The 27,788-nt window shown below is 37.6% G+C and overlaps 1 protein-coding gene across 1 annotated transcript in view; it reads left to right on the top strand.

The window, feature by feature from the left end:
- Positions 1-2,314: 2,314 nt before the first annotated feature.
- LOC132116239 (fibroblast growth factor 11-like) overlaps positions 2,315-27,788 on the top strand; it is a 52,247-nt gene continuing 26,773 nt past the window's right edge. Inside the window, exon 1 of the mRNA XM_059524971.1 lies at positions 2,315-3,988. Coding sequence (XP_059380954.1) covers positions 3,796-3,988 — 193 coding nt within the window. The 5' untranslated portion in view covers positions 2,315-3,795. The remainder of the gene's footprint in view (positions 3,989-27,788) is intronic.

The raw sequence follows: 27,788 nt of genomic DNA, 5'->3' as shown, positions 1-27,788 counted from the left end.
ACTGATTAAAATGGAAGAGGTCTGCCCTCTCTGCCAGTGCAGTCTCCATCCTTCACTGGACATGCACTATTAAAATGAAAGCATTCACATTTGCCAAAAAAGAAATACGTTCGGTTATGTCCTACCCTCGAGTAAGACCCAACATTTCCTCAAAGACATCACAAAGACAGCAGCAGGAACTTTTTGGTGACACACACACAAACATATGTTTGTTTTGGTCAAAAACAGTAATAACGTTCTATTGATTTCTATTGTTTTTGTACTGAACTAATGATATTAGTTGATATTTATATAAACTTAATCCCTTACAGAAACATTTATTTTATTTCAATGTTTTAAGGATATTATAGAAATGTTGACAAATCTGGCTGATATTTGAGATTATGATGATGATGATGATACAACGCAAAAACCTGACAAACACGCTCCCCTCAGTTTCTCAGTTGAGTATAATCATCTCTGTCAGACTGGACAACCTGGTAACATCATGTTAGTGGTTTTGACAATAAGGAAATTGCTACGTGTAACTGTTCAGGTCATGGTAATTTCTTTGTCCTTTCCCAGATGTTTTGCTTGTCTTAGTCGACTCGTCTCTGTTCAACATCACCACTGGATGTCATAGTCATAACTCTGCTGATTAAAATGGCTTTGACTCTGTGCCTAGAAAGAAAATCCTCCAGTGCATCAATAAGTGCGCTGGCGGCAGAGCAACACGCAAATAGAGGCGTCACAGGCCATGACTAATTCAAACTTGCTGTGGGTTATAAAACCTTATTATAACACTCATTTGAATTAGGCTGCTGGTGAAGGGACCTGTGTGCATACTGCTGCTGCTCAGCCAGCTCAATGTTTCCCCACTGAACTGAGCCTCAGAAGGAGAAAAGGAAGAGAGAGGTATTCAAATCAGTATTCACAGCGTGGGTTTTAAAGGGTGTTTTTAGAGCATTCCTGTCCTTTAAAAAGCAGTAAAAAGCTGCTGACGCAAGTCAATTTCATGGTTTTCTGTCTAAGTTGAATGAATTTAGTTTTTATCAGCTTAGACATGAATATGAAGGGAAATGTGATGAATTGAATGTGGAAAAAGGGAGAGTAATAGAGGTGGGGCATAAAAATAAAGTGAGTAATTTATTTTGTATTCCAGGTAACATTTAATAGTGAATAGTGAATAGTGAAGTGACATTCAGCCAAGTATGGTGACCCATACTCAGAATTTGTGCTCTGCATTTAACCCATCCGAAATGCACACAGAGCAGTGAACACACACACACACTGTGAGCACACACCCGGAGCAGTGGGCAGCCATTTATGCTGCGGCGCCCGGGGAGCAGTTGGGGGTTCGATGCCTTGCTCAAGGGCACCTAAGTCGTGGTATTGAGGGTGGAGAGAGAACTGTACATGCACTCCCCCCACCCACAATTCCTGCCGGCCCGGGACTCGAACTCACAACCTTTTGATTGGGAGTCCGACTCTCTAACCATTAGGCCACGACTTCCCTCAGTCTCCTTTGAGAGACAGATGTGGGACATTTAAGACAGATGGTGGCAAGAAGAATTCGTTTTTAATATACATTTTTCTTGCTTTATGCTATACATCAGTGTTAAGAAAATACATCTATCTGTCTATCTATCTATCCATCTATCTGTCCATCCGTCTATCTATCTATCTATCTATCTATCTATCTTTCTGTTTTGCTTTTCTATGTAAGAAAAGTTATAATAGTGAATATTGCATTTTAATTCTACTACTTTACAGTTAACATATAAAATACTGTTCTGCATCCTGTTCGCATCTTCGAATCAAATTCAAATTCAAGAACTGATTTGGCACCAACTCCTGTTGTAGACTAATATTGTAGATTAATATTGTCTTTCAATTCTTTATTTAGAACTGTGAGACTTTTAGTTGTCTCTTAGTGTGAGTTCACAATACAGTAATCAGTAAATTATTGTGTTCGTAACTGTTATTTTAAGTGGCATGTGTGTTTAAATGTGTCGTACAGAGTGTAAATAAGGACTCTCTCACCCTCCCTCCCTCTTTCTGTCTCTCTCTCTGTCTCTCTGTCTCATCTGTCGCTTTAAGGAAGCATGAGGCAGGTTAAATTTTTTAACGCTCCAGACCACAACAGCAGCCAGTGAGAAAAAGAGAAAGAGAGAACAGAAGAGGGGGAGGGAATATAGAAATGAGAGGGGTGTGTGTGAGGACATGAAGAGAAGGAGGGATTTTGAGTGATCGGAAAAGAAGGAGGGTTCTGAGTGACAGAGAGGGAGGGCAGAAAAAAGGTAAGGGGAGAGGGGTTTACAAAGCGATGGAAAGAGAGAACGAGGGAGTAAAGCAAAGCATGTTGCCAGTGTTGGCTCCGTAACTCACTGTGAGCGGGGACAGGAGGGAGAGCAAAAAAAAAAGACGGAGAGTCACACATTCACACACTCTCTCAATCACTCTCATCCACACACACACACACATAAACTCCCACATTCTCGCACAGATTCAGAGGTGCCTTGCTGAAGAGACCTTGATACACACGTCTGCAGGGGTAAGAATACTTTAAGCAGTAAAAACTGGGCTAAAACTGGAGACAGGAGCACTGGGACAGACCCGACAGCTCCTGAGGACCTTCTTCAAACGGGACCTTTACAGCATGTGAAGCCGGCCAAACCGATATGTGCACCATCCATCCTTAACATTCCTTCATTTCATCCCTCCATCCGTGCCTCCCTCCCTCCCACCTCTCCTCTCTAGTGGTGTGAAGGACACAGAGCTAGGAGTTCATCAGTGCTCTGCCTGGTTGCCTTACGGGAGTCTGGGGGAGGCTTGGTGCTCCCCTCCGCTCTCCTGCGCTCTCACTCGTTCATGAATGTCACCTCTATCTGCGGAAGCCCTTGGAATTTACTAAGAGTCTTTCGGGAGCTTGGGGAGAGAGAGCAAAGAGGGATGTCAGAAGGGAGAGAACTTCCGATTCCTTTCATCCTTATCCATCTGATCAACCACAGACATGAAGTCCAGGGTTGACGACACCAGTTCTTGACTTTTACTCAGTATGTCTGTCTTTATTTTTTATTTTTTTGCAGTCATAGTGTCATGGATGCGATACTTCGGAATCAGGTAATGGAGTTTCTCTAAGATTGTCTCAGGAAATTGTTCCTTTTCCCAGTAGGATCTGTATTTTAGTTCATTTCATGCATCCCGTTATAGGAGGATCTCACTGATATGTGGAGCCGTACAGATAAAGCGATAGGACAATTTATGCCTTTTTTCTGAACTCGCAGAATGATTTCTGATCTGGGTGATTTCTGACGATCGATCCCACACTAAACCGTGGAAGGGAAGAGAGAGACCAGGGCTTCAGGGATAGAGTCGGATAGAGGGTATGGTGGTGCTGTGATGCTCACTTATCTTCCAGAATTCCAGTACGTTTCCATGGATCATCAGCTGCCACTTTTCCGGTCCGTATGCTGTGCAACGAGACCTGAAATACGACAAACAATCCCAATAACGACAGTTGCTATTCATCCGAATCACAACACCAGGAATTCTGCATTCCAGGGACTGTTTTGATAGGCAAAGAAACAAATAAAGTTTATTGTTTTGCCCCACCCCCTTACCCCTCTTAAACCAAGCCCCTTTTTGTTCCATACCAAGTTGTGACGCATTCTCCCCTTGGTTATTGTGGGAGACCCCGCTGTTCTCCAAACATCTGCTGTCTCCTGCTCCTGTCCTCCGTGGCCCTGGGTGATCGGACGGGTGGGCGGCCCACTGACGCCCTCTGCGCCCTACGGGTGAGCGGGGCACAGCAAAATGGCTGCCCTTGCCAGCTCACTGATCCGGCAGCGCAGGGAAGTCAAGGACCCCCATGCCAACCGACAGATCTCCACCAAACGCAAGCCTTGCCCCAAGAGCAACAAGTCGCTCTGCCAGAAACAGATCCTCATCCTCATCTCCAAAGTCCGGCTTTGTGGCAGTCGAGGAAGAAAACTAGAAAAAAGACCCGGTGAGTTGCCCAAAACTCTCTAAAACCAGTCTTCAAACCTTCTGTCTTGCTTAAAATTCGCTTAATTCTGTTATAATCTAAGTCTGTTGACTTCTGTTGAGGTCAAATAGTGAGGGTGGCATTAGCAAATAGGATTGACATGGACATAAGAAGCAATCTCTTTGAGTTATGACATGTTTGCTGATGAATGATTGGTTTTGAAAGACCTCTGGGATCATAGGAGTTCAAAAATAAAGCTGTTTAGGTGGCATATAAAATATAGAGTCAGTTAAGTGCCATTGTTGACTGTTCAGAAAGTATGAACTGATCGAAACAAATCAGCAGTGTTGTGCCTGAACGCGTTCATTGAACGATAGTTCATGAACTCGTTCATATTTTGGGCGAACGTGAACTGAACGTGCTGTATTAATGCCTGATGAACGTTACTGTGAACTCGTTCATTCTGGTGTCTGTGAATGGCACGCTCTCTCAGGTTAACTTCGTTCAATAGGGTGCCAGATTTCTATAGAGCCTTCCAGGCAAAAACCCGGCTAAAACACACCGTGAACGGGTCTTAATATGTAGCGGAAAAACACCCAATCTGGCAACACCAGCCACCAGTGTCGCACCGCCGTCCGCCGCATGCGTGACGCGTCATCAAAAAAAAAAAAAAACGAGAGCAGCATGTAGCAAGAAGGCGTATGATCATTTAAAATAATTTTATGATGTTTATGACAAGGTCGGTGAGAATGGGAGACAAAGCATTAAAGCAACAATGGGGAAATGCTGTCCCCTCAATGCTAATGTAAACCCTGGTTGGATAAGGATTCAAAATTGGAAATGAAGATGAAATCTGACGCATAGCTTCATTGTTAAAACTGATAAAATAATTGCTGTCTGTGATTCTATATGGGCTTTGGCAATAATTTTGAAAAATAATAGCTCGCAGCAACGTATGGAAAAAAAGAACTATGAACTAGTTCATTTTTTGAACTGTGAACTTTAGTTCAAAATTTTGTAGTTTGAACTATGAACTGAACTAGTTCATTTTAAAATTTGTGAATTGAACTTTGAACTAGTTCATGTAGAAAGTGAACTTTCCCAACACTGCAAATCAGGTCTGGATTCTCGTTGGTGCTGGCATGACATTTAACAAGCAAAACAAATCATTTACTCACCCTTATGTAATTTGAAATTCTGTATGGCTTGCTTTCTTCTGTTGAAAACAAAAGAAGGTTCGATGTTGTTTTAAACCCAACTGATTTTCACTGTATGGATAAAAACAATTGAAACATTGTTCAAAATGACATGAGGGTGATTAAATGAGTACATTTTTTGGGTGAACTGTCCCTTTAAGAATGGATATTTCCAATGTATATCATGGTGTGTATGAGTGAATGTGATCCTTGAGACTTTGAAGGTTGACTATCGTCTAGTCTGAAGAGTGTGTGTCGATATAGTGAGTTTATGTTGTCTGGGACCCAGAGCTGCACGTCGCTTTGTAATCATCCTGATCATTTCGCTGCATGTCTCTGTACCGCTTTTGACAACACCTGTTAATTTATGATCCCAGATGAACATGATACACACTGTGATCCTTCACATGCACATAAAAATGTCAGAGTCTCATTTACGATGAGCAGTTTCCCGGCTTTCGCTCCCTTGTGTCCCCCCACCCCACCACTAGAAGCCATGTGTTTGTGAGTGTCTTTGTGTGTGCGGGGGTCATATGTTTACATAATTAACCCCAAATGAGACATTTACCCTGTCTGAATAAATCATTCAATTGAAGATGCAGGTAACATGTAGGAGTCACAGGATAACAAAATCACACTCACATCAAACTGTTTTTGTGTATCTTAATCTTTCCTGAGGGATCATTATGTCTTTTTTCCAAGTTAGCTGTATAAAGCTGCTTTTCATAAAAAAGTGTTTTTTATGCATAAAACAAAATTTTACCCCTCCATATTTTTAGTAACATTTGGAAATTTGTAAACATTAACTTTTTTTTGCCCTTGACATCATAGAGGACTGTAGAGTTTGATAAAGTGGACAACTGCTAAATTTGTTTACATTTTTCATTTATCGGATGCTTTTGACTGACCAAAGCATTTTAAGCTTATGAGTCACAATACTAGGTATAAGCTACATGAGTATGCAATCTAAAGTAGAAGCGAAATCCAGAAAAGAGGAGAAAAAGTTAAGTTTAGTTATTTATAATCTTTATGATTTTAAACATGAGGTATAGAAAGTGCTTGAATAAATGTGATTCTGTGGCATGTACTTGACTTCGAGACCCCTCTGGCTTTCTGGTTAAAAGATGGGAAGGGATTACCCAGCAAATGGGTATTTTAAAAAAAGAAATGTTATTTTTTAATGCAAAGTACAATACTTTGCATGGCCTGAAGGAACATTAAATGCAGATTTTTAAAAAAGAACAGTGAGCTCCCCATGGCATATTTCAACCAGAGATAATAACAATCTGAATAATTGCCTGTGAATATTTGCATTTGTGCTCATGTTGCTTATGTTGAAGTACAGGTGAGACCTGACTGACCTGGGCTGATTTTGCACCAGATTATGGACTAGACCACTGGGTGCCATATATAAGAGAGTTATTTTAGATACTTAAGCGGGCTGTGGGAAATACTTGGGATTTAGTGGGATTTCTATTTTGCTTGTTAAAATCATTACAAAGCATGCTGAAAATAAAATTAAAAAGCAATGTGCATTTTATAATGGTGATTTTTAATAATATCAATGATAATCCCGATGAGGGTGTGGTTAAGCCTTTCTGATTTCGGACTTTGGGATACCTAAGACAAGAAAGGTTGGGAAATACTGAACTAGATCCAGTCCACACTAGATCCATGTGCATGACTAGGGTGGGATATTCATGACGTATGTATCCCAAGTAAATCACAGTAATCACCATGCAAACCATAGTTCTGTACCCTGGCAAAGTGCCTCACGCCGAGTGGTAATTACGTCTATGAAAAATTGTGGAGGTTGGTGATATTTGGGGCAGTAAAGTAAGAAATGTTTTCTTTCAGTTTGGGGAGACTGTATAGCTCGGGCTGCTGCAGTAAAACTCACATCCTGTGCTTTTGTTATGCTAACGGTGACTGGATGATTTTGCCTGCCTTTTGATGGAGAGGATCAGAGAAAGAGCACTTATATAGTGTTGGCTCCTCAAAAGCACACTTTTGCCTGTCAGCACAAAACTAGAGAGAGAGCTGCTTAGTACAAACTTCATAGAGTGCTGTCTGCTTCTGTAGTTCCCTATCTTTCTCTGATTCTGAATGAGAGTATCTTACACAAACTTCTAATCATCTTTACATTTTATTTCTACTGTCTATTTCTGTCCTGTTCTGTCTTATATCTCTCAGGCTACAGTTTTGGGATGACCGTTAACTAAAGTTCGACTTGATTGAATAATTAGCTGTTGGGGTAAGATGTGCTGGCTTTCTTTTTTTCAATGCAAGGGGTGAAATTGACATTTTTACATCATATCCAAAATTTAAATCAGATTTGGTCCACATTTTTATGTTTAGGTCCTGGAGTAAAATAATGTACTGTATGTAAATATAGATATTATAGATATATAGTTTCGCTAATATAATAACATATAAAATAAAATATAATTTAATAACATATAATTTTAAGGTGCCTTGTTACACGTTACATAGTATTAGCATAAAAGTTTGCATAATTACATGCAATAACCCTAAACCAAAATCTAATCCTACACCTAACCCTATAGTAAGTATAACATGTTATTAATTAATATTATTCAGTAGTTAAATGTATAATTACACTGTAACAAGGACACCTTAAAATAAAGTGTAACCTTATTTTATATAATACTTAGTAATAATTATATGATAAATAACAGCACTAATATAATAAAAGAACTGAGTATTAAATCCTGAAAGTACTAGTATTTAATATTTCACCTTTTATGGTGCAGCTGAGGGTTGGTTTTTTTTGCTCTTTGTGGGATCTGCCACTCTGGATATATTTTTAAAATGCAATCAACACAGAAAAGTGGGAAAAGTTTAGCTTTTCACTTTTTGAGTGACACATTTAAACCTGGAATATATTGTGATCAAAGTAATGCAAGCATGCGAAGAGATTGTTCATTTAGGAGTAAAAACCATATTATATTATATTATATTATATTTTTATTATAGATTTTTATTTTATTATATATCTTTATATATCTTTATATAAAGAGATGTACATCTAGACAGACTTTAAAGTCACATGATGTTGACTGTATGACAGATTAAATCAGCATCAATGTTCCTGAAGTGTTGTGTCAGGTGAGATTAACAGACATTAATGATCACCGATCACCAATCACAAAATCCCACTCAGCATTTAACAAGGTCATCCGCATCCCCCCGGCACAACACTGCACCAAAACACACACACACACACACACACACACACACACACACACACACAGCCTGAGCTATGAGTTCATTTGTCACTTTTAAATAGTGAATGAGATTTTAATCAGGACACTTGAAGCAAATTGTAATGATGCAAAGTGTCCTAATCAGAGACTGAACACGCACACGCACACGCATACGCATACACTCACACACACACACACACACACACACACACACACACACACACACACACACACACACACACACACACACACACACACATTCTTCATCCAGACAAGCTAAACATGATGTTTGTGCAAAGGTCATCCTTTCTGCTCAAGAATATGTGTGTGTGTGTGTGTGTGTGTGTGTGTGTGTGTGTGTGTGTGTGTGTGTGTGTGTGTGTGTGTATGCGTGTGTGTGTGTGTGTTAGGTGACAGAGGGACAACTAACAATTGATAACGGATATTTGTATGCGTTGCAGTGTTTGCAGATCATTGGAGCACTTCATTGTTACTGAGTGAATCATTCGTCCGCACACGTCTGCCTCTTATTAACACCCTCTGATTCCTCAATAACACTCTCCTTTCCTGATCTCCTCTTTTAATTCATCTCTTTTCCAACACTCTCCATTACAATTCCTAATCTCACCCAGAAACCGTTGCCACACTCTCCCTTTGTCTCATTATCTCAGAGCCTAGCATCTCTTCTCATTGTGTGAGCCTGTCCTCTTGTTCATGCTCTCCTGTGTTTTCTCTCTCCGCATTCTTTCTTTACGTCTGAAGTTGTAATAATGTCAGCTGGGTAGGGCCGTTTGTCTCATGTTGACAGTGGCATGGACAGTCATTGTGAGTGTATAATGTGGAAGTTGCCTGCACTGTTTCTGGGCTATTGTCCTGCTGTTATGGGGCAACTGTAGACTACTGCCTTCAAGCTCATTAAACTGTGCTTGAATGTGGATCTAATTCTTTCTCCTTGGCTGTTAGTAGCCCAGGTGACAACATGTATTCACCTTCTGTCTTTCTCTTTTCTGTACTCAATTGTGTGCTCACAGATTAACAGCTTAAACATAATGAAGTGTTTCGTTTAACTGTGTTTGGCTAAAGAAGTATTTAAGACCTGTTCACACCGAGAACTGTAGGATATTGTAACTATATTAACATCCACACAACATAGTACAACAATGTTTAAGTGCGTGCTGCAGTTTTGTCATCTGTAGCTTTATATGTGACTGTTTTTATCATTCATCAGCTCTGGTTCAAAGGATATCGTTCCTCTGTAACAATATAGTGAGAGTTGTAATGTGGACTTATCTTTAATGTTATAGTTATCATCCATAGTGTGAAGAGGTCATCGGACATCATATTTTTACCTGATTTATGTGAATAATACAGTGACTTCTGTGAATTTACTAGTGCACAAAACTAAAATCTCCCATGAGGTATGTGATAGAAGAATATTAGATGACAGTGCTTCATAAAAGGACTCTAATATGCCATAATGTATAGCCTATATTGTACGTTTATGGGATTTGGTGGTGTTTTATTGAATAGTGCTGTTAAATCTGTTATTGGAGCATGTATAAATGTTAATGCTGTCTTGAAACTCTAGTGCATCCATCATGAGCTCTACAGTTTGATAGATATTTCTTTCTGTCATTGTTTTCTCCATCCCAGGATAGTGGTAGGTCACTACCTCACGCTTTGTTTTATATTGATTGAGTGCTGGATGTTCTTTTTATTTTATCAGGCACATGTAAATTATACTGGGGAATCAGAGTCTGGATGACCTCCTATCTTTGGAGAGCTTCTCATAAAAATGTGTGTGTGTGTGTGTGTGTGTGTGTGTGTGTGTTAAATGTGTGTCTTGGTTATTTGTTGTTGTAAATTTAGTTTACTGCAAATCAAATTAGGTTGCAAGAAAGAGCCTCTGAAATGTAAACTTTAAAGAAGTTAAGGCTGGTGTGCTGATTTGACATTTATCCATTATATCCATAACTGTCTATAAAGATGTCCTTATCTTGTTAGACAATTGTGGTTTTAAAAGGATAGTCCACCCAAAAATGATTCAAACTGAGTCTGTCATCATTTACTCGCCCTTGTTTTGTTCCTTGTATTTTCAAAAATGTTTAAACTTGTACAATGAGTGTCAGCGAGGTACAAAATTCAGTGCACCCCACTCAATGACTTTAAGTACTTATAGAGAGATTTAAAGAGAGAGATAAATCTCATTATATCTTTAGTATCTCATTTTCTGCAAAGAGAAAGAAAGTCATAAAGTTTTTGAACTAAATGAGAGTAAATTAAATTATATTTATTTTTTTCCCATTTTAATTATTTTTGGACATAGATTAGCTAGCTAGACACTTACAAACTGGTCAAAGACAGCAACCAAGAGCCTCATCAATTAAAAATGCTGGAAATATTACAATGTGCAACCACTAAAGTCAGCATAGCAGCTCTGCACCATATGGTGAGTATCATTTCTTTATACTGTGTATCACAATTTTTTTGTGTGACAGAGAATTGAAAATAGGGATGTCAGTATATGGCAGGTCAACCAAAATGTTTTAGATTAATTATTAAAGGCATATAATTAAAAATTATTATTTTATTTTTGACACTGTTATTGATTGGGCAGCTCAATGTTGCACACAGATATCACTGTCAATTATATTAGCAGATTTAATTGATTAATTAATGTTTTGGTAAATTAATGCCTGACAGCCAATGTACCTGATGATGTAGTTGTTTGTCAGTTAATCTATAATTCAATTGCAAAATGTGGTGAATTTACCATTTACCAGTTGCAGGTTGATAGTATAATCTAATACAAAAGACACGAATAACATCATTTCTATTTTCCATGCAAGGGAGGGTCAAGATTATGGTGGTTCTTCTAGGTGTTATGAAAGTGGCTTGAATGTATGCCTTGAGATCTCTAGCTGGTTAAAAGCATTATTTTTCTGGCAATAACCACGTAATCTATGCATCCAACGAGTGATGTGAATCCCCATAGCTCTGAGACAGTCTCTCATGTACCACAAGCTTTATATATATTCCTGTGGGTACAATCGAAACAGTCTTTTAATATGGAAACAGCTGAATTATGCTGGCATTTGTTTCAGTTTTTTTATGTGTTTAGAAGCAGTCGATATGCAGAGATTAACAGCACAGAAGAGTAATCTGAATGGCTGAGGTGAGAGCATGATCCAATGCTCTTCTGTCCTTAAATGATAGAATACTGCTGTTGTTATTTATGTGTGTTTTATTTGGATCGCTTCTTCCACTCTTAATGTGACCTCCACGCTTTTCTTGGCAAACTCGCAGAGGGACTTTAGCAGAGGTCATACACGCAAACAGAAACACACTGAACGCTTCTTCTTTTTTTTTTTTTTTGGTAGTGTAACCCAACACAAGATGACCGACTTAACAAGTGAAGAGGCATTAACAATTTAAATGCATTGAGAGCATCTTCTTTTTAAAGTGAGGTGTAACCTTAACCCCACTTAAGAGGAAACAGATGCACAGAACAATTTAAAGCACACAAGACTTTGAAAGACTGTGTTGTGTATATGGTAGAACTAAATGGTGAATAATATCTCTGGATTACTCATTGCATCATAATAACATGGAACCTGTCTCTGCCATAAATAATGTAGACAGGCACTTTAATGTATAACATGTTATATGCTACAAATATCTTCCGATTTAGAGTTTTGCACCATTTTAATTAGAATTCAATTCAGAATCGAATTTAAATTAAGGTTCATTATGAAGCCTTTAACAGTCATGTTCATTTTACTCTAATTCTACTAAAAGTTCATTGTACTTAATAGAGAAAAGTGACCTCAATAACTGACTATATTAAGCATAACTCAAACTTAATGAGTTACGGCACATTCAATTTTCCCAGCATGCTTTGCTTCGGTCTGTTAAAAGAGAGTAAATGTTGAAATTAAGTGTTATTCTGTGTGCTTTTGCACAAGATTGATACAGGGGGAGGCGATCTGTTAGTGTTTAATGATCTGTTATGTTGGGATTTCAAAGGGTTTGTTTTTGTGGCTTACATTGTGGTGAAGAGTAGAGCCTGTGGTTAGCTTGAGGATGGGCCACAGAACATTAGACTATATGATGCTTTATTTAAAAAACAATGACTGTGCACATTATAGCATAATGATAATCAACTGCATTAATTATGTTAGTACATGCATGTGTACTTGCTATTCTTAGCTAGAGCGATTTTAAGAGATTTTAATTAAACGTTTTTTTTAATGGTTTGGTAGCACTTTAGCTTAGGGACCAATTCTCACTTACTAGTTGCTTATTAGCATGCCTATTATTGGTTGTTTATTATTACTTATAAAGTTCACATTCTATTTGTTGAGGCAAAAGCCACAGTTAATGCTTAGCCAGAATCGGACCTTAAAATAAAGTGTGGTTTTGTGCAATTTATATATTAATTCTCAGCTACACAAATTATTTGACGAGATTTCAAGTTGAATTTGATATATATATAATTTTTTGTTTTTGTTTTTGTGGGGGCTCAAATAGAAAAGGAATTTCACACACATTAAATATTAGTTTTTAAAATGGTTTAAGGAAATCAGTTTCTTCAAATAGTAAGCTTAACTCTTTGAATTTAACAGTAGCAAACAGGATGCAACATTCTTTAATTCAAGTAGCTTGAATTTAAGTAGAATGCAAATTTTAGTTTTTTTCAGGCAAACTTGTTTTTATAAAGTTTGAATAAAAAAAGGGATTATTGAGAAAATGCCAAAAGCTGCTCTTTTCTGTAAAAAGGCCATTGATGTGCATATGTCAAGTTCAGCTGTAGGTTTGCTTGGTTTACCAAGAAAATGCATTTAGGTTGGATTTGAACCATGCTAAATTAAATCTGTACAGTATCTCTAGACTAACACTTCAACATGCATACTATAGAGTAGTCCTTTTGTAGTTGGTTGTTGTATTGACTGGCTTTAACACAAAGAATCAGTTTAGCACCTATGAGCCCTCATTCCCCTTTAACATACACAGACCCACTTGATGCATTTAGATCACAGTGTCCCAAAACAGAAATGTCATTGTGCTTCAGAGAGGTGTTAGGTTGTTTGGATTTGAGTCTCAGGTTAAAGCCCTCTGTGGATCAAATATACAAGCGTAGACAGAAAGTCACGCACACGCACATTCAGAAACACTCACAGCATCTCATACAAGGAAACTCGCATGTTGTACAGTTCCTAGGAGTTCACACCTGCTGGGGCGATTAATCCCTGTGTCTCTTGTGTGTGTGTGTGTGTGTGTGTGTGTGTGTGTGTGTGTGTGTGTGTGTGTGTGTGTGTGTGTGTGTGTGTGTGTGTGTGTGTGTGTGAGCGTGTGTGTGCATGTGTGTGTTTACCTCTGCACACATCTCAAGTTTACAAGGAAGGTTTGATAACAGGTGAGTTGGAGAGGGAAAAAGTATTCTCTTGATCTTATGTAACGCACGCACACTGCTTTTAACACACTCATAGCTAGCATACGTGTGTTTTTGTCAGTCGCTCAACAGTCCATGACTTTGCCAAGGTCTTTGCTCTTCACTGTGACCCCACTGTGTTCTTGTGTCTCTCAGATCAAAAATAAGCAGACCACCATAACGTTGGCTTTCTATTATCCTTTATGGTGTGTTATAATACTACTTTTTCTTGTGTTCAACTCAACTTGTTGTACGAGCACTATATTGATGATGAAAATGACGTCACGCAGGCAGTTTGTGGACCATTGCAGAATGCAGATTGCTGAGGTAGACACTTAATATTTAGTTATTAATCAATATGATAGCACTGGCGCTATTGCCACTATTTTAGTTTTATGTATAGAAGTTTTTGGTTGTAGTAAGTTTTTAGATGAACTATCCCTTGAATGTCAGCTGGTGTTATTTAAATGTCTGTTCAAGTATAGTTCATATGAAGTAGCTTTGGTGTTATGGGATAAATTGTTGTTTTTTGTTTAATTTTGAATTATTAAATCTGTCCTTGCTAATCGTTTGTCCTAAACAATATATAAAACTTTGAACTATAGAATAAATTAGATGTGAAAGAAAGGAGAAAAGAGTACTGAGTGCTGTCTGTCGTTAAAACATTTGATATATTTTTATATTTTTAGAGTACACTGGAGTTACAGAGACTCTAAGAGGAAAGCATGGGACTGTCTGTACATCATTATGGTAGTTATATCCGTGGTGTGAACTAACTAAGACATGTGTGTGCTTTATCATTCATGTGTGTCCGGGTGATGTCTGTGCATGCAAAGTGATGAGTACAGTTGCATGTAGATGTAAATGCATGGATGCATTCTGTGGAGTCTGAAAAAATATAAGACAACTCATTTAAATTATACAGAAGTCTTTTTTCTTTATGGTGATATAAAATGAATAAGAAATATTTAAACACCCTACAAGCTCTTCCATTCATGCACATAAAACTGTCACAGTTGAACATATTTATACTGACAGATTGCCCATGGGGTTTCCATTCTTTCTGCAGGAAAACATTGATCGATATCTATTCTGAAAAAAATAAGGGATGAGTGGAGTATGGCAAAAATATGAACTGCCCATCCATGCACAGAAAGAAATAAAGATGTATGCATTGATCACAAGGAAATAAGCAGCTCTTGTCATGACTGTAGTTAGTGTGCGGTAAACAGCTTTTAGATTTTATAGATACAGATTACATATTAAGACAAGTGACAGTGAGATTTTACTAAGATTACAAATTGCTAAAAACTAAAATGATATTTGTTGAAGACTTACATTTGACACTTACTCTACTTGTTTGTTTGTTTTCAAATTTGTGGACCATTTTCCCGACATTTTGCTGTTGCTCCTTTATGATTTCTATATGTCCTCTTCATTTGTGAAACGATTAACAATGTTGTCATGTCCAGTACCCAGTTGTCACAATTTTTTTCAATAACAGCTTCTTCTCAGAGCCTGCATTACATTGTGGCAGGATCACAAAGGAATCTGGGCTGAAATGTGCCATGGATTATTTTTAAAGGTTGGCCTGACATGATCAGGGACATTGTTAAAAATTAGCATCCCCACTTCCAGTAACAGCAAATCATTTGGAAGCAATCTAGAAATGTTTAATTTAAAAAGTTGGCAGTTTAAAATCACTGTGTCTTTATATAGAGTAGTACATCAAACTCACTTATTTAAAAAGATTTTTCATTATATGTTTCTTTTAATGATATTTGACCAAGCACGTGCATACATGTAATAAGTAAGCACAGTTTAGTCTTAGAGGCAGGGCTGATGTAGTTCCAGTTCATTACGGCTAGTCTTAATTAATTCAGGAGCTCCAAATGATGTCTGAAAATTCAATTTAGGGTTGATCTAAACACTAGTTTACCCTTTGGGGTAAATCTATAGAAGCTAAAGGGTCGACATGTTTCTGTCCCTAACAGAGGGGCTCAAGCATGAGCTCCCCCTGGACACTTTATAGAGGATTTTTATTTAGCATTGTTATGCATTCACTGGATGTTAAGCTCCATTAAAAGTTTAAGTGACATCACTTTACCTACCTCAGTGATTTTAACAAAATAATTATTGTGCATTCTTCATAAAAAAAAACCTAAACTTTTGAACAGTGTATATGTTAAGTATAATAATCTTCGGAAAAGTAAATCGTTTTATGTGTGTGTGTGTAAGTGGTCTAACATTCTCTTGCACAAGCTAAAATAGAATTTGTAGATATTTCAAGTCGACAGACATAACCTCTCTAGAGATAGATGGATACAGAGGGAGAAGAGTATGTAGTCAGTTCTTGACGGTTGTGAGAGTGCAATGGATGCAAGTTTGTATGTTTATAAGAAAGAGACCGTAGTGTCTATATGTTTATAAAAGGCTGCATTAATGGCTATTTTCTCTTCAAACCCTCTCTTGAATAATTCATCCTCATTTTGATTTGCCAAAAGTTAACATGGTCATTAACGTTCTGTGATTCAGCTTATCCTGTGTTATTCCCATCAGTCCATCTCAATGTCTCGAGGTGTTAGCTAGCAGACTACAGCTCCATTAACTTGAATCTCTCTTTCCATTTCTCTCCGTCCTCATCCAGATTTCATCTATCCATGCTCGCTCGTCATTAATCCGTTTCCCATCTTCATATTTGGTTTGATTGGAGGACTGAGAAAGTGTTCGTGGACCCCCTGAGTTCTGTTAATGCTGACTCAGCACACATTCACTTATAATTCAGAATCCTGTCACAGACTGATTCGCAGAGGTTGGGATTTCATCTAATTGCATTGTGGGGCCCCCTGCGACGATTCTGCGGATTTACAGGGCCGCTCTGTTCTTTTAGGGACTCCCTCGTCAGCAGAAAAAGTGATAGCCAGTACGACAGGAAGGGAGGGTGAGGCGTGGTGCGGTCGGGACCGAAGTGTCTCTGTGGGAGAACATAGTGTAATTAAAAGACTCTTAATTGATCTATTAATGAATGAAACATCCAGGAGCCCATCTATGTGTGTGCACTCAGCATCTGCTAACACCACTTCAGTTTCATATGGTTTCTGTGTGGATGAATACGCAAGAATGCATTCTCCAATACAATTACAGCTTCCTTCATTTTGCCTTACGCTAACAGTCAAAATCCAATTAACGCATAGCACGCCTCACTATTCAGGAACATGATTTGTGAAGCTTCGTGGGAGTTTAAAAATCTCGAGTCACCCTTTTTCACATCTGTTTGGTTTTATCTTACAGCTTTTCTTGGAGAAGTGTTGTGGTAAGCAATATTATTGTCTCGGAGGTTTGTGTTCATTTTCTGTTCCGTCTAATTCAGACTGAAAAATTGTGTGGAATTAATGAAACACTGGTCACACTTAGAACTAATTCTCACTATTGACTACACCTTTTGCCTCAAACTCCTAATTGATTTGTAAGGTAGTTTTTTTAAGTTTAGGTATGGGTATGATTATGAGATCTAAAATATCGTCATGCAGAATAAGCCATTAATATATGTTTTATAAGTACTACCATATTTTCCGGACTATAAGTATAAAACTATAAGTTTTTTTCATAGTTTGGCTTGTCCTGCGACTTATAGTCAGGTGCGACTTATTTATCAAAATTAATTTGACGAACCAAGAGAAATGAACTGAGACATGAACCAAGAGAAAACATTGCCGTCTCCAGCCGCAAGAGGGCGCTCTATGCTGCTCAGTGCTCCTGTAGTCTACACTGAAAACATAGAGCGCCCTCTCGTGGCTGTAGACGGTAATTTTTTCTCTTGGTTCTTGGTTCTAAATAAATGCGACTTATAGTCCAGTGCGACTTATATGTTTTTTTCCTCATCATGGCGTATTTTTGGACTGATGCGACTTATACTCAGGTGCGACTTATAGTCTGAAAAATACGGTAATGAACAACCAATATTCTAGTAAAATGCATGCTAATAAGCAACTAGTTAATAGTTAATAGTACATTGAATCATTCGATGTAACCGGATTAATGCGTATTGGAGACGTGAACCGTTTAAAACGATTCAGTTCGATTTGGTGAACTGGTTCAAAAAGATCCGGTTACATCGAATGATTCGTTCATGAGCCGGATATCACAAACTGCTTTGTTTTGAACTCTCTCTCACAACAGACTGGAAGAGAATATAATGCTGAATAAAGTCGTAGTTTTTGCTATTTTTGGACCAAAATATATTTTCGATGCTTCAAAAAATTCTAATTGTCCCTCTGATGTCACATGGACTACTTTGATGATGTTTTTCTTACCTTTCTGGACATGGACAGTATACTGTACACAATGGAGGGACAGAAACTCTTAAATATCTTAAACTGTGTTCCAAAGACGGAGGTCTTAAGGGTTTGGAACGAAATGAGGGTGAGTTATTAATTCCATAATTTAGATTTTTGGGTGAACTATCCCTTTAAATCATTAAATGTTGCTAAACAACCTTAAACAGCATTGGCATACTCACTGTATGTACAGTAGGACTAGTTATTCTCTTTATCAATGATTATTTGGATTTACACTTATACATATTAATTTGCTTGTTTATATTCAGGCCATGCCGAACTCTTATAATAGACAGTAAAGTAGAATAGCTTAGAGTTTGTCAGCTTTTTAAATCACTTAATTTTGTTTGGTTAAATTTGTAAGAAAATGTAACTGAGATTATGTCTTGAATTAGATTTGTTTGTATTATCCCTTTGGCAAATAGTTTTATATGAAATAGAAGATTTTTGTAAAATTAGAAACATCTTTACTGTCACTTTTGATGCAATTTAATGCATCCTTGCTAACTAAAATAATAATTAAAAAAAAAAAGTAAAAAGTTTCTGTTTAATTCTTATTTGAGGGATTGTAATATTGGCTCTGTATTACTAATGGTGGCATATTATTTTGGATTTTATTTCATAATTTCATTGGACTGGGGAGCATACAGGGTTATAGAAAAATTTGTGACAACTGTGCAGGACAACACTCTGTACAGGATATTGATTAAAGAAACATAATTCTTAATATAACCCATTTGAATGTATTTTAATGACTGGTTAGAGGTGAATTTAGAGTGAATAAATCAGATTGAACAGAACAGAGATGAACAACAAGAAAATACTTTACGAACTAAAGCTTAGTAGAAATCTTCCCTTCTAAACAAGGTTCTAAACAAGAACAAGGTCATGTAGTTAATATCATTGGAAATCTACCTTTCTCCCTCTTTTTTTCTTTCACTGAACAAGCACTTTTTTTACCCACTCTAACTAAATCCTCTGGGATAAACTGAGGCAATTAGTTGTGTTTAGTCCAGTAATCCATGACTGTAATTATTTCATTGATAAGCCTCATTATCATTACATACAATCAGGAGCCAGCCTTTAAGAAGCTGCCAGGCATTTTCTAAGCGGGTTTCCAGATCCCCTCAAGGATACACTTAGGGAAAGCCCTTCCCCCGTGTAGTCTGGAGAGATTTATGTGTGGAATACCTGGCAACCCATATCCCGCATTACCGCAGTGAATCAATGCAAACGTAGGAGCAGTGAATGAATCACCTTTGAGGAGAGTGTGAATGAGAACGAGAGAGATAGAGGATGGTGGTCACAGGGGGAAAACTCTGCAAGTGTGTGTGTGTGTGTGTGTGTGTGTGTGTGTGTGTGTGTGTGTGTGTGCATCTGCAGTCTCTGCAGGGTGTGTTCTCATCATGTCTAAATGAGAACAAGTAGTGTACATAAAAGCAGTGCCGACGCATCACAATGGTGACCATGAATCACGTCTTCATGTTATAACAAATGCATCAAGAGGGATCCAATTAAGCAGTGATGTCCTTACCTTCTCACATATCACACACACATATTACCATGTCATCTATAGCATTGCAGCTTGTCCTGAAGATTGATTTTATTCAGAGATCGATCTGAGTGTGTGCACATGTCAGTGTTGATTTCCCTCTATTGCATCAGCATGTTCATTATTATTTTAAGATATAATTGCTAATTTAGTCCTTTTTTTTTGTATTAAATTATGTAATATGTCATATCAATGACTTGATCGCTTCAGCCCACTAGTCCAAATGATTTTTAGTACATCACAATTGTGTTTCTGATGTCAAAGTTTGTTAATTGCAATAAATGGACTCATTGTGGCTGAACAAACGAGTGAAAAGAGGGATGAGGTGTGTTGTTTTCAGGCTGCTAATGGGACCAAAGAGAAAAATAAGGAACAGATTAGATTAATTAAGGAGTATTGACTCATGAGATTATGCTGTGGGCGTATGGTGGGTAAGATATGAATACAGACTGACCTTCAGTGAGAAAGGAAAGGTCAAGAAGAGCAGATGACCTCAGGGAAAAAAGGACAAGGAGAGTGAAAGGTAAAAGATAATAGAGGTCAGGAGAGAGGTTTTTGTTGGGTTTTCTGGTACAATGTTCTAAAAATCCTTAAAAATATATAAATTAGCTTATGTAAGTATAACATTTCTACATGTATGCATAGAAATATATTAGTGAGATTTTTCAATATTTTGTATTATGCACACCAAGGCTGCATTTAATTGATCACAGATGCAATAAGAATAGTGAAACTTGTGTACTATTGTGAAACATTATTAAACATTTTTAGGGAGATTTATTTTAGAAAGGTTTTTGTGTTTTCCTAAAACATCCTTTAAAAAATATGTATAAATGTACAAAAAAAAAAAAGTGGAAAAAGAGAATTTATATATTCTATACAATACCATTCAAAATATTATGTTGGATTTTGATAAGAAAAGCATTAGATTGGTCTAATTTGAGAGTAGATGGCATTTTAAAATCAAATCATACACATGCACACATGTGCATGCATGCGTATAAATATTCTGGTGAGAGTTTTTTTGTTTTTTAAAATGCTCGCCAAAGTTACATTTATTTAATCAAAAATGTGATAAAAACAGTAAAAACTATTGTTCTATTGTGAAACATTACAATCATACAGTTATATTACAATTTAGAAAATAACTTTTCTATTTTAATACATTTTAAAATATTATTTAATTTCATTTAAAAGTCTTTACTTTCATGTTTTCATTTAATGCATCTTTTTAATGCAAGTATTAAAATGCATCCACCCTAAACCTTTGAACGGTAGTCTATACTGTAGAATAAATAATGTCATATATATATATATATATATATATATATATAAAGATATAAATATCTTTTTTTTTTATCAAGTCAAGATAATATGCGACCCTGGAGCACAAAAAACAGTCTTAAGTCGCTTGGGTATATTTGTAGCAATAGCCAAAAATACATTATTAAGTAAAGATCATGTTCATAAAGACATATTGTACATTTCCGACCATTGATTTATCAAAACTTAATTTTTGATTAGTGATATGCATTGCAAATGACTTCATTTGGACAACTTTAAAGGCAAATTTCTCAATATTTTAAATATTTTTGCACCCTTGATAGTTGTATCTCGGCCAAATATTGTCATGTCCTTAAAAAAAAAAAAAAAAAAAACACATCAATGGCAAGCTTGTTTATTCAGTTTTCAGACGGTGTATACATCTAAACTTTGAAAAATGGACACTTAAGACCACTTAACACTTTTGTGGTCCAGGGTCACATATTTGTACTGGAAAACAGGACAAAAATCTCTCCCTTGACCTCAAATTTCTTTACATTCAAGACATAATCTCATAATTTGGCTTCCCAAATGTATAAGGATCAGTAAAAATTGCAGATTATATCCCAGTACTGGCATACTTTCTTGTTTGAACTTTATGAATTGCTGCATATATTTTCTCATCATTGCATTAGTAGTGTCTGTTCTTGAGGTTTGTGAGTTGTGATTGGGTGTAAGTGCTGAGGTTCTTCTGCAGTGATGGTTGTCCAGTGCAGGTGAAGTGGCAGGAGGGGGCCAGAAAGCTTTTGGGTCTCCTGTCGCTGTGGTGATGCTGGCTGCTTGGGATGATGTCCTATTCTGACATCTCCGGCTGCCTGCCCAGCATGTCATGAGCAAGTCCTAATTTAGAACGTCAGAATTAATCCATACACACAATCGTTAGAGCGGAACATTTTGCACAACTAAACTCTAAAGCTACAACACTAAAGCACATTTTTTACTCAGCACACCTATGTGAAGAATATCTTAGAATGTGCCACTTATTAAAAAATAATATGTTTAATTTAAATTGAAGCTGGACGATTTGAGATGTGCTCTCCCGTGCTTTACCATGGTTCAGTAAACAACCACCTAGAAACTTCCCTAGAACTTCAAGATCTTGCACAAAACACAAAATCACCACATCATAGCGGGACATTTTGCACAGGCAGGTACCACCCAGCTAACACTATGGGCTCTATTTTAACGATCTAAATGCAAAGTGTAAAGCGCAAGGTGCAGATGCACTCAGGGCATGTCCAAATCCACTTTTGCTATTTTAACGACGGAAAAACGGTTGGCGGTTGGTCTATGGCGCAGTCTATTTTCAGCTCCTTAAAATAACAAAGAAAAAAAATTGCGCCAGACTTTAGACCAGATTTGAGTTTGAGTTGGTCTATGGCGCAGTCTATTTTCAGCTCCTTAAAATAACAATGAAAAAAAAAATCCCACTGCACGCGTCCAGTGTACGTAGACAGTGTGGTATTGTTCTCAGAACTATGGCTAACGTTCTATGGCAAGTTTCTCCAAAGTTATGAATGTTCTTCTAGTAATGTTCAAAAACCTTTAACATCCATTGAACCTTTCCATTCCATGAATGATTCTTTATAGGTTCTTTAGATTATTTAATTGTTCTTAACACAAAGAAAAAAAAAGGGATCTTTTAAGAATTGATCACTGAAAGGTTCTTTGGGGAACCCAGATTGTTCTTCTACGACATCACTGTGGAAAGCTACATTCATAGAGTACATTCCAAAATGACATTTCCATAATCTTTGCAAATTTATACAATGGGATGTTCCCTTAAAGGGGTCATATGATGTGATTTCAAGAGTGTTACAAGCTCTTGGTGCATAAAGAAGATCTGTAAAGTGCCAAAGACTAAAGTCTCAAATCAAAATAGATATTCTTTATAAAAGTAGAGTCAACCACGCCCTCCTAAGTAGAGTCTCCGTGCCGCTTCACTAAAGATAGGTGCCTAGTCTATTTTTGATGCACACCGCATCCAAACTGCACAGCAAATACAAAATAGAAGTCAAAAAATCATGTGCATTTCAAAATAAACACCCTGTGCAGACTCCCAATCATATTTCACATTACTGTATTAATGCTAGGAGGCCAGAAAAGAGGTTCATCCTCAAAGTTGAAAAAACTCACATTATTATATGACACCACAGATCCTTTTTACAAGCACAATTAAAAAAAGGAAGTTGTGTGGAGATTACATGTTTTGTTCTATTCAAAGGTTAGTGCCCTGTGAAGTGGATATCACATGATATTTCGCCATGATGCCAGTTCGAAGCGAACGTATATATATACTTTCAAAGTGCATTGAAGTGTGCTAGACGTGAATTTAAATTGTATTTAGAGAAGTATATGATGTTGCAGCTTGTGTGAAGACGTTGTGCAGCGCAAATCCTTGAATGAATGTTCTGAAGTGAAGTAAACTTCAACAGATTTCCTCTGCTCAGGGAGTAGGGAGCAATGAACACTGTCTAGGGACCATGTCAATGGAACACAGTTCATGCACAGAGCTCACTTCTAATGAGCTGATTATCTGAATCAGGTGTGTTAACAAAGAGATTGCAAAATGGGCAGAGATGGGGAGGTGAGGACTGGAATTGAGAACTGCTGGTATTGTCATTATAATCCCTAATTATGTCCCCACTGGATCCAAAAAGGGGAGTAGCATTTACAGTACGTCACATGCTTGAGGCATTCGGCCAATCACAACACATTGGATAGCTGGCCAATCACAGCACACCTCACTGTTAGACCAATGAGCTTTGTAAAAATTGACGCGTTTCAGAAAGGCGCGGCATAGAGAAGAAACAATAATGTACAGTATGTTGAAAATAATGTGGTTTTTTTATTTAAAGGAGTCATGACCCACAATTTTCACTTTTCCACGAGAATCAATGTATGTTATGATTGCCTAACGATTATACACTGGCCGGGAAGCCGATATTTAAAAGTGAAGCGTTTGTTTACCTCAGGGTTTGTAAAATAGCCCACGTGCACGCGCACTCAAATACGAGATTTTGATTTCTTCCCCATCTTGACGTCAAGACGAGGCAGGATATACCATATATGGACACCGCAGCAGGAAGCTCGCCCTTCCCCTCTCCCCCTCATATTCAGTCGAGATTCAAAGACGCTGGAGCAGTGCACACGTGAGTTGCTCTGTGGTTGACTGCCAGAATCAACATGTAAATGTGTTTTCTCTACCAAGAACGGACCTAGCTATCAGATACCAGTGGATTAAATTCATTTTTAATGACGCGGTTCCTTCAACCCTTCCACTGGTTCATCGTTACGTGTTTGTGCTAAACATTGTACGCCGAAATCCTTCACAAATTTGGGGCAATATCAGGCGAAGTTGGCATCGAAGCTTGGGAAAAGCGTCATTCCAACAAAATTGCCTGCAATTGAAACGGTAAGACTGTGTTTTTATTGCTCTACTGTGTGTAACAAACAGCATAACTGCTAATGCGGCTATTGTATGCTATTGCGTCTGTCACTAGACAAATAAACGAAAGACTGGAGGTGAAGTAATTATTTATGTTCCCTGTAAACGGACTGCAAAAACGGACTTTTGACTGCATTATAATGATTTCTTAATTCAGAATATAATCAAGATTGCGTAGGTTGATGTGTTCGGGGAATTTTCCAGTTAATAGTAACATTTAAAGCCCCTTAAATGAACGAAATGACTCGAAAAAAGATTTGTTCATTTTGATGAACGAGAGTCTGGCGTTGCCAGATTGGGTGTTTTTTCCGCTACATATTAAGGCCGGTTTACGGTGGGTTTTAGGTGGGTTTTCGCCTGGAAGGCTTTATAGAAATCTGGCATCCTACTGAACGAAGTTAAACTGAGAGAGCGTGGCGTTCACAGACACCAGAATGAACGAGTTCACAGTAACGTTCATCAGGCAGTAATGCGGTACGTTCAGTTCAGTCCAAAACATGAACGAGTTCATGAATTATCGTTCAATGAACGCGTCCAGGCACAACTCTGGCGGGAGTATTAGCTTCGAGGTATGGGGAATGGCTGCTAACGTACTTTGCAAAAAAACAAATGACTGAGATCATCATGAATTCGGTTATTGTTTATTTATTGCCTAACGCTTACATGAGGCCCCGTCTAGTTTGTGTGTGTGTGTGTGTGCTCACGTCTTATATTTGTGTGTGTGTGCTGTGCTCACGTCTCATATGAGTAACTTTATGTGCGTAGATAGTTCATATACATGTATGTGTGACTAGTACTTAATATATATGCAAGCGTGTTTCATATGTGTGCGTGAGTGAAGTTTGATTTAACCCCTAAACGGCGCCTCATACTTATACACTGGCCGGGAAGCCGGTCGCGTTCATTCACAACTTGCGCCATGATGTCAGTTTGTAATGATATGCTAAAGCGTTACCTGCGGTGTAGGTATCCAAGGTAATACGAGGGTATGACTCCTTTAAACCTGGTAAACACATTTCATTACACCAAATACACCAAATAATGTTCATCATATGACCCCTTTTACATATAGTATTGTTTAAAAAATGATGTTGTGAATGTTCAGGGTACATTTAGAAATATGTGAACATAAGAAAAACATTATTAAAACATTCTTTTGTTGGCTGGGAGCACGCATTCAGAAACTGTAAAATCTAGTCCTAAAACTGACATTTGTAAGTACTTATCCCTGGATTAGAGGCAAGACATGTTAGTCAACCTGAAATGGTATTGCTGCATGTGAATGAAGGACTAAGTAAATGAAAGTGAAGGGAGGAACAAATATGCAGACCGGCTGTTTTCTTGCTTTTATGACTTCTGACATCAGCGCCAGCGAGAGAGAGAGAGAGAGAGAGAGAGAGACGAAGAAGAACACCTGATTAGCATTAGGTTCATGTCCCACTGCCGTGACTCTGAATGGCTGCGAGAGAGCAAAAGAGCATGGGCAAGAAGGGAGGAGAAGGACAGAGGGAAAGAGCCAGCTCAGCACTTTCCAGAGGCCAGGGCAGAGGAAAGAAGAGAGGCTTGTGGACCTGGGAAGAGAAAGAAAGCAGACACAGGGACACACACGCACACACACACACACACACTTCTCACAGGCTAATTGCTTCCCTCTCTTTTCATCTTTCTCTCTATTTGCCAACTCTTTGGGTGAGGTTAATACAGCAGGATGGCAGTGTCAGGAACAACTGTTGTTCTGTAGGTAAACTCTGTCTCAGTTTCTATGTCTGTGTCTCGGAGGTTAACAATAGAACAATAACTCATGACAGAATAGAGAAAGACTCCTTACAAGACACAGACTGGGGCATCATACACCCATTTCTTTGAAAGGTAAAATAGGCATATATATGTTTGTATACAGTATGTGTGTGTGTGTGTGTGTATATGCATGTAGTATATATATATATATATATATATCCATACATGCATACACACACACACACAAGTGTACTGTAAAAAAAAAATCCAGTTTTCATACCATAAATTACAATTTTATGGTAATTTTGACAAAGCATTTAAAACAATATTTATTTGCATTTTTTTTGTGTTCAATGTCTATTATTTAGACACAATATTGTAAAATTGTAATATAGGTCATTATTTTAGATAATAGGCTATATTACATAATTATAAAATAATGTACAAGAACTGTAGTAGTGTTCAAAAGTTAGCGGTTAGTTAAAATTGTATTCAATAAATTGATCAAAACTGACCTTGAGCATAAATGAAAAGTTACAAAAAAATTTTTTTTCTATTAATCTTTCTAATTAATCAAATCTAATGAATCAAATCAATATATATATACTGAACATTTTGCATAAATATTGAAATAGAAATAATTGCAATAATATTTCATAAAATAAATGCAGTCTCTGTGTGCATCTCATCAAAACCTAAACTTTTGTATAGTCGTGTGTGAAAGATAAACTTTAATTATTTTAGGCAACCACTTTTCATTTAATATGACTTTAAGCTTTTGGAGTCACGCACACAATTAAATAACATTAGAGGAAAAGGTGAAAAGTAATGCACATGCACACAGCAGACTGTCTCAGACACACACGTGAGATGTGTGTGTATGCAGTGGTAATGGTCATTTACTAATGCATGGTGGGAGTGTGTAAGGCAAAGAGAGCTTCGGGTCAAAAGGCACTGACGCAAATACTCACACCAGACCAGCCCTCGATCATCACATCATCTGTCTCTGTCACACAGCGAGCCAGCATCACCACACACACATACACGAAAAACCATTGCAGTTACACAAGCAACAGAGTGCTGGTGTGTAAACCTTCTGTAGCATCTACAGTAATGTATAAAGCACAAGTAGTGCAAGGACAGAGGTGGGCTGTGTAATGAAAATGCTGAGAATTTGATGGCAAAGAAGGAGGAAAATAAGACAATTAGAGGCATTTATAAAAACAGAAGTGCATAATGCATGAACAATATCAAAGATCTCTGACACAGTTTTCCACACATTTGTTTTAATCTAGTGCTCCATGTATAGACAGAGGCAAATCATCAAGAAGGAAATCGTAAAAAATTGTGTAACTTCTAAAAATGTTATCATTCATCGTTCTTTCTTATCATTCAAGTCTGTCTGTCTTTTTCAGTGATGTCTTATCTTTTCCTCTTATCTCTTTCTCGTGGGGTTTTCTCACTTTGTTCTCTGGTAGCAGCTGTTCTTCTCCTCCATCTCTTCCCCTGCATTCTCTCATCCCGCTATCGGCAGGCCTCAGACATGCCCAGCTCATTTAGACACATATCA

The sequence above is a fragment of the Carassius carassius genome, chromosome 3 (assembly GCF_963082965.1).
Source record: "Carassius carassius chromosome 3, fCarCar2.1, whole genome shotgun sequence".
Lineage (NCBI taxonomy): Eukaryota > Metazoa > Chordata > Actinopteri > Cypriniformes > Cyprinidae > Carassius > Carassius carassius.
The sequence above is the reverse complement of the archived record's forward strand: the minus strand, read 5'-3'. Positions and strand labels throughout refer to the sequence as shown.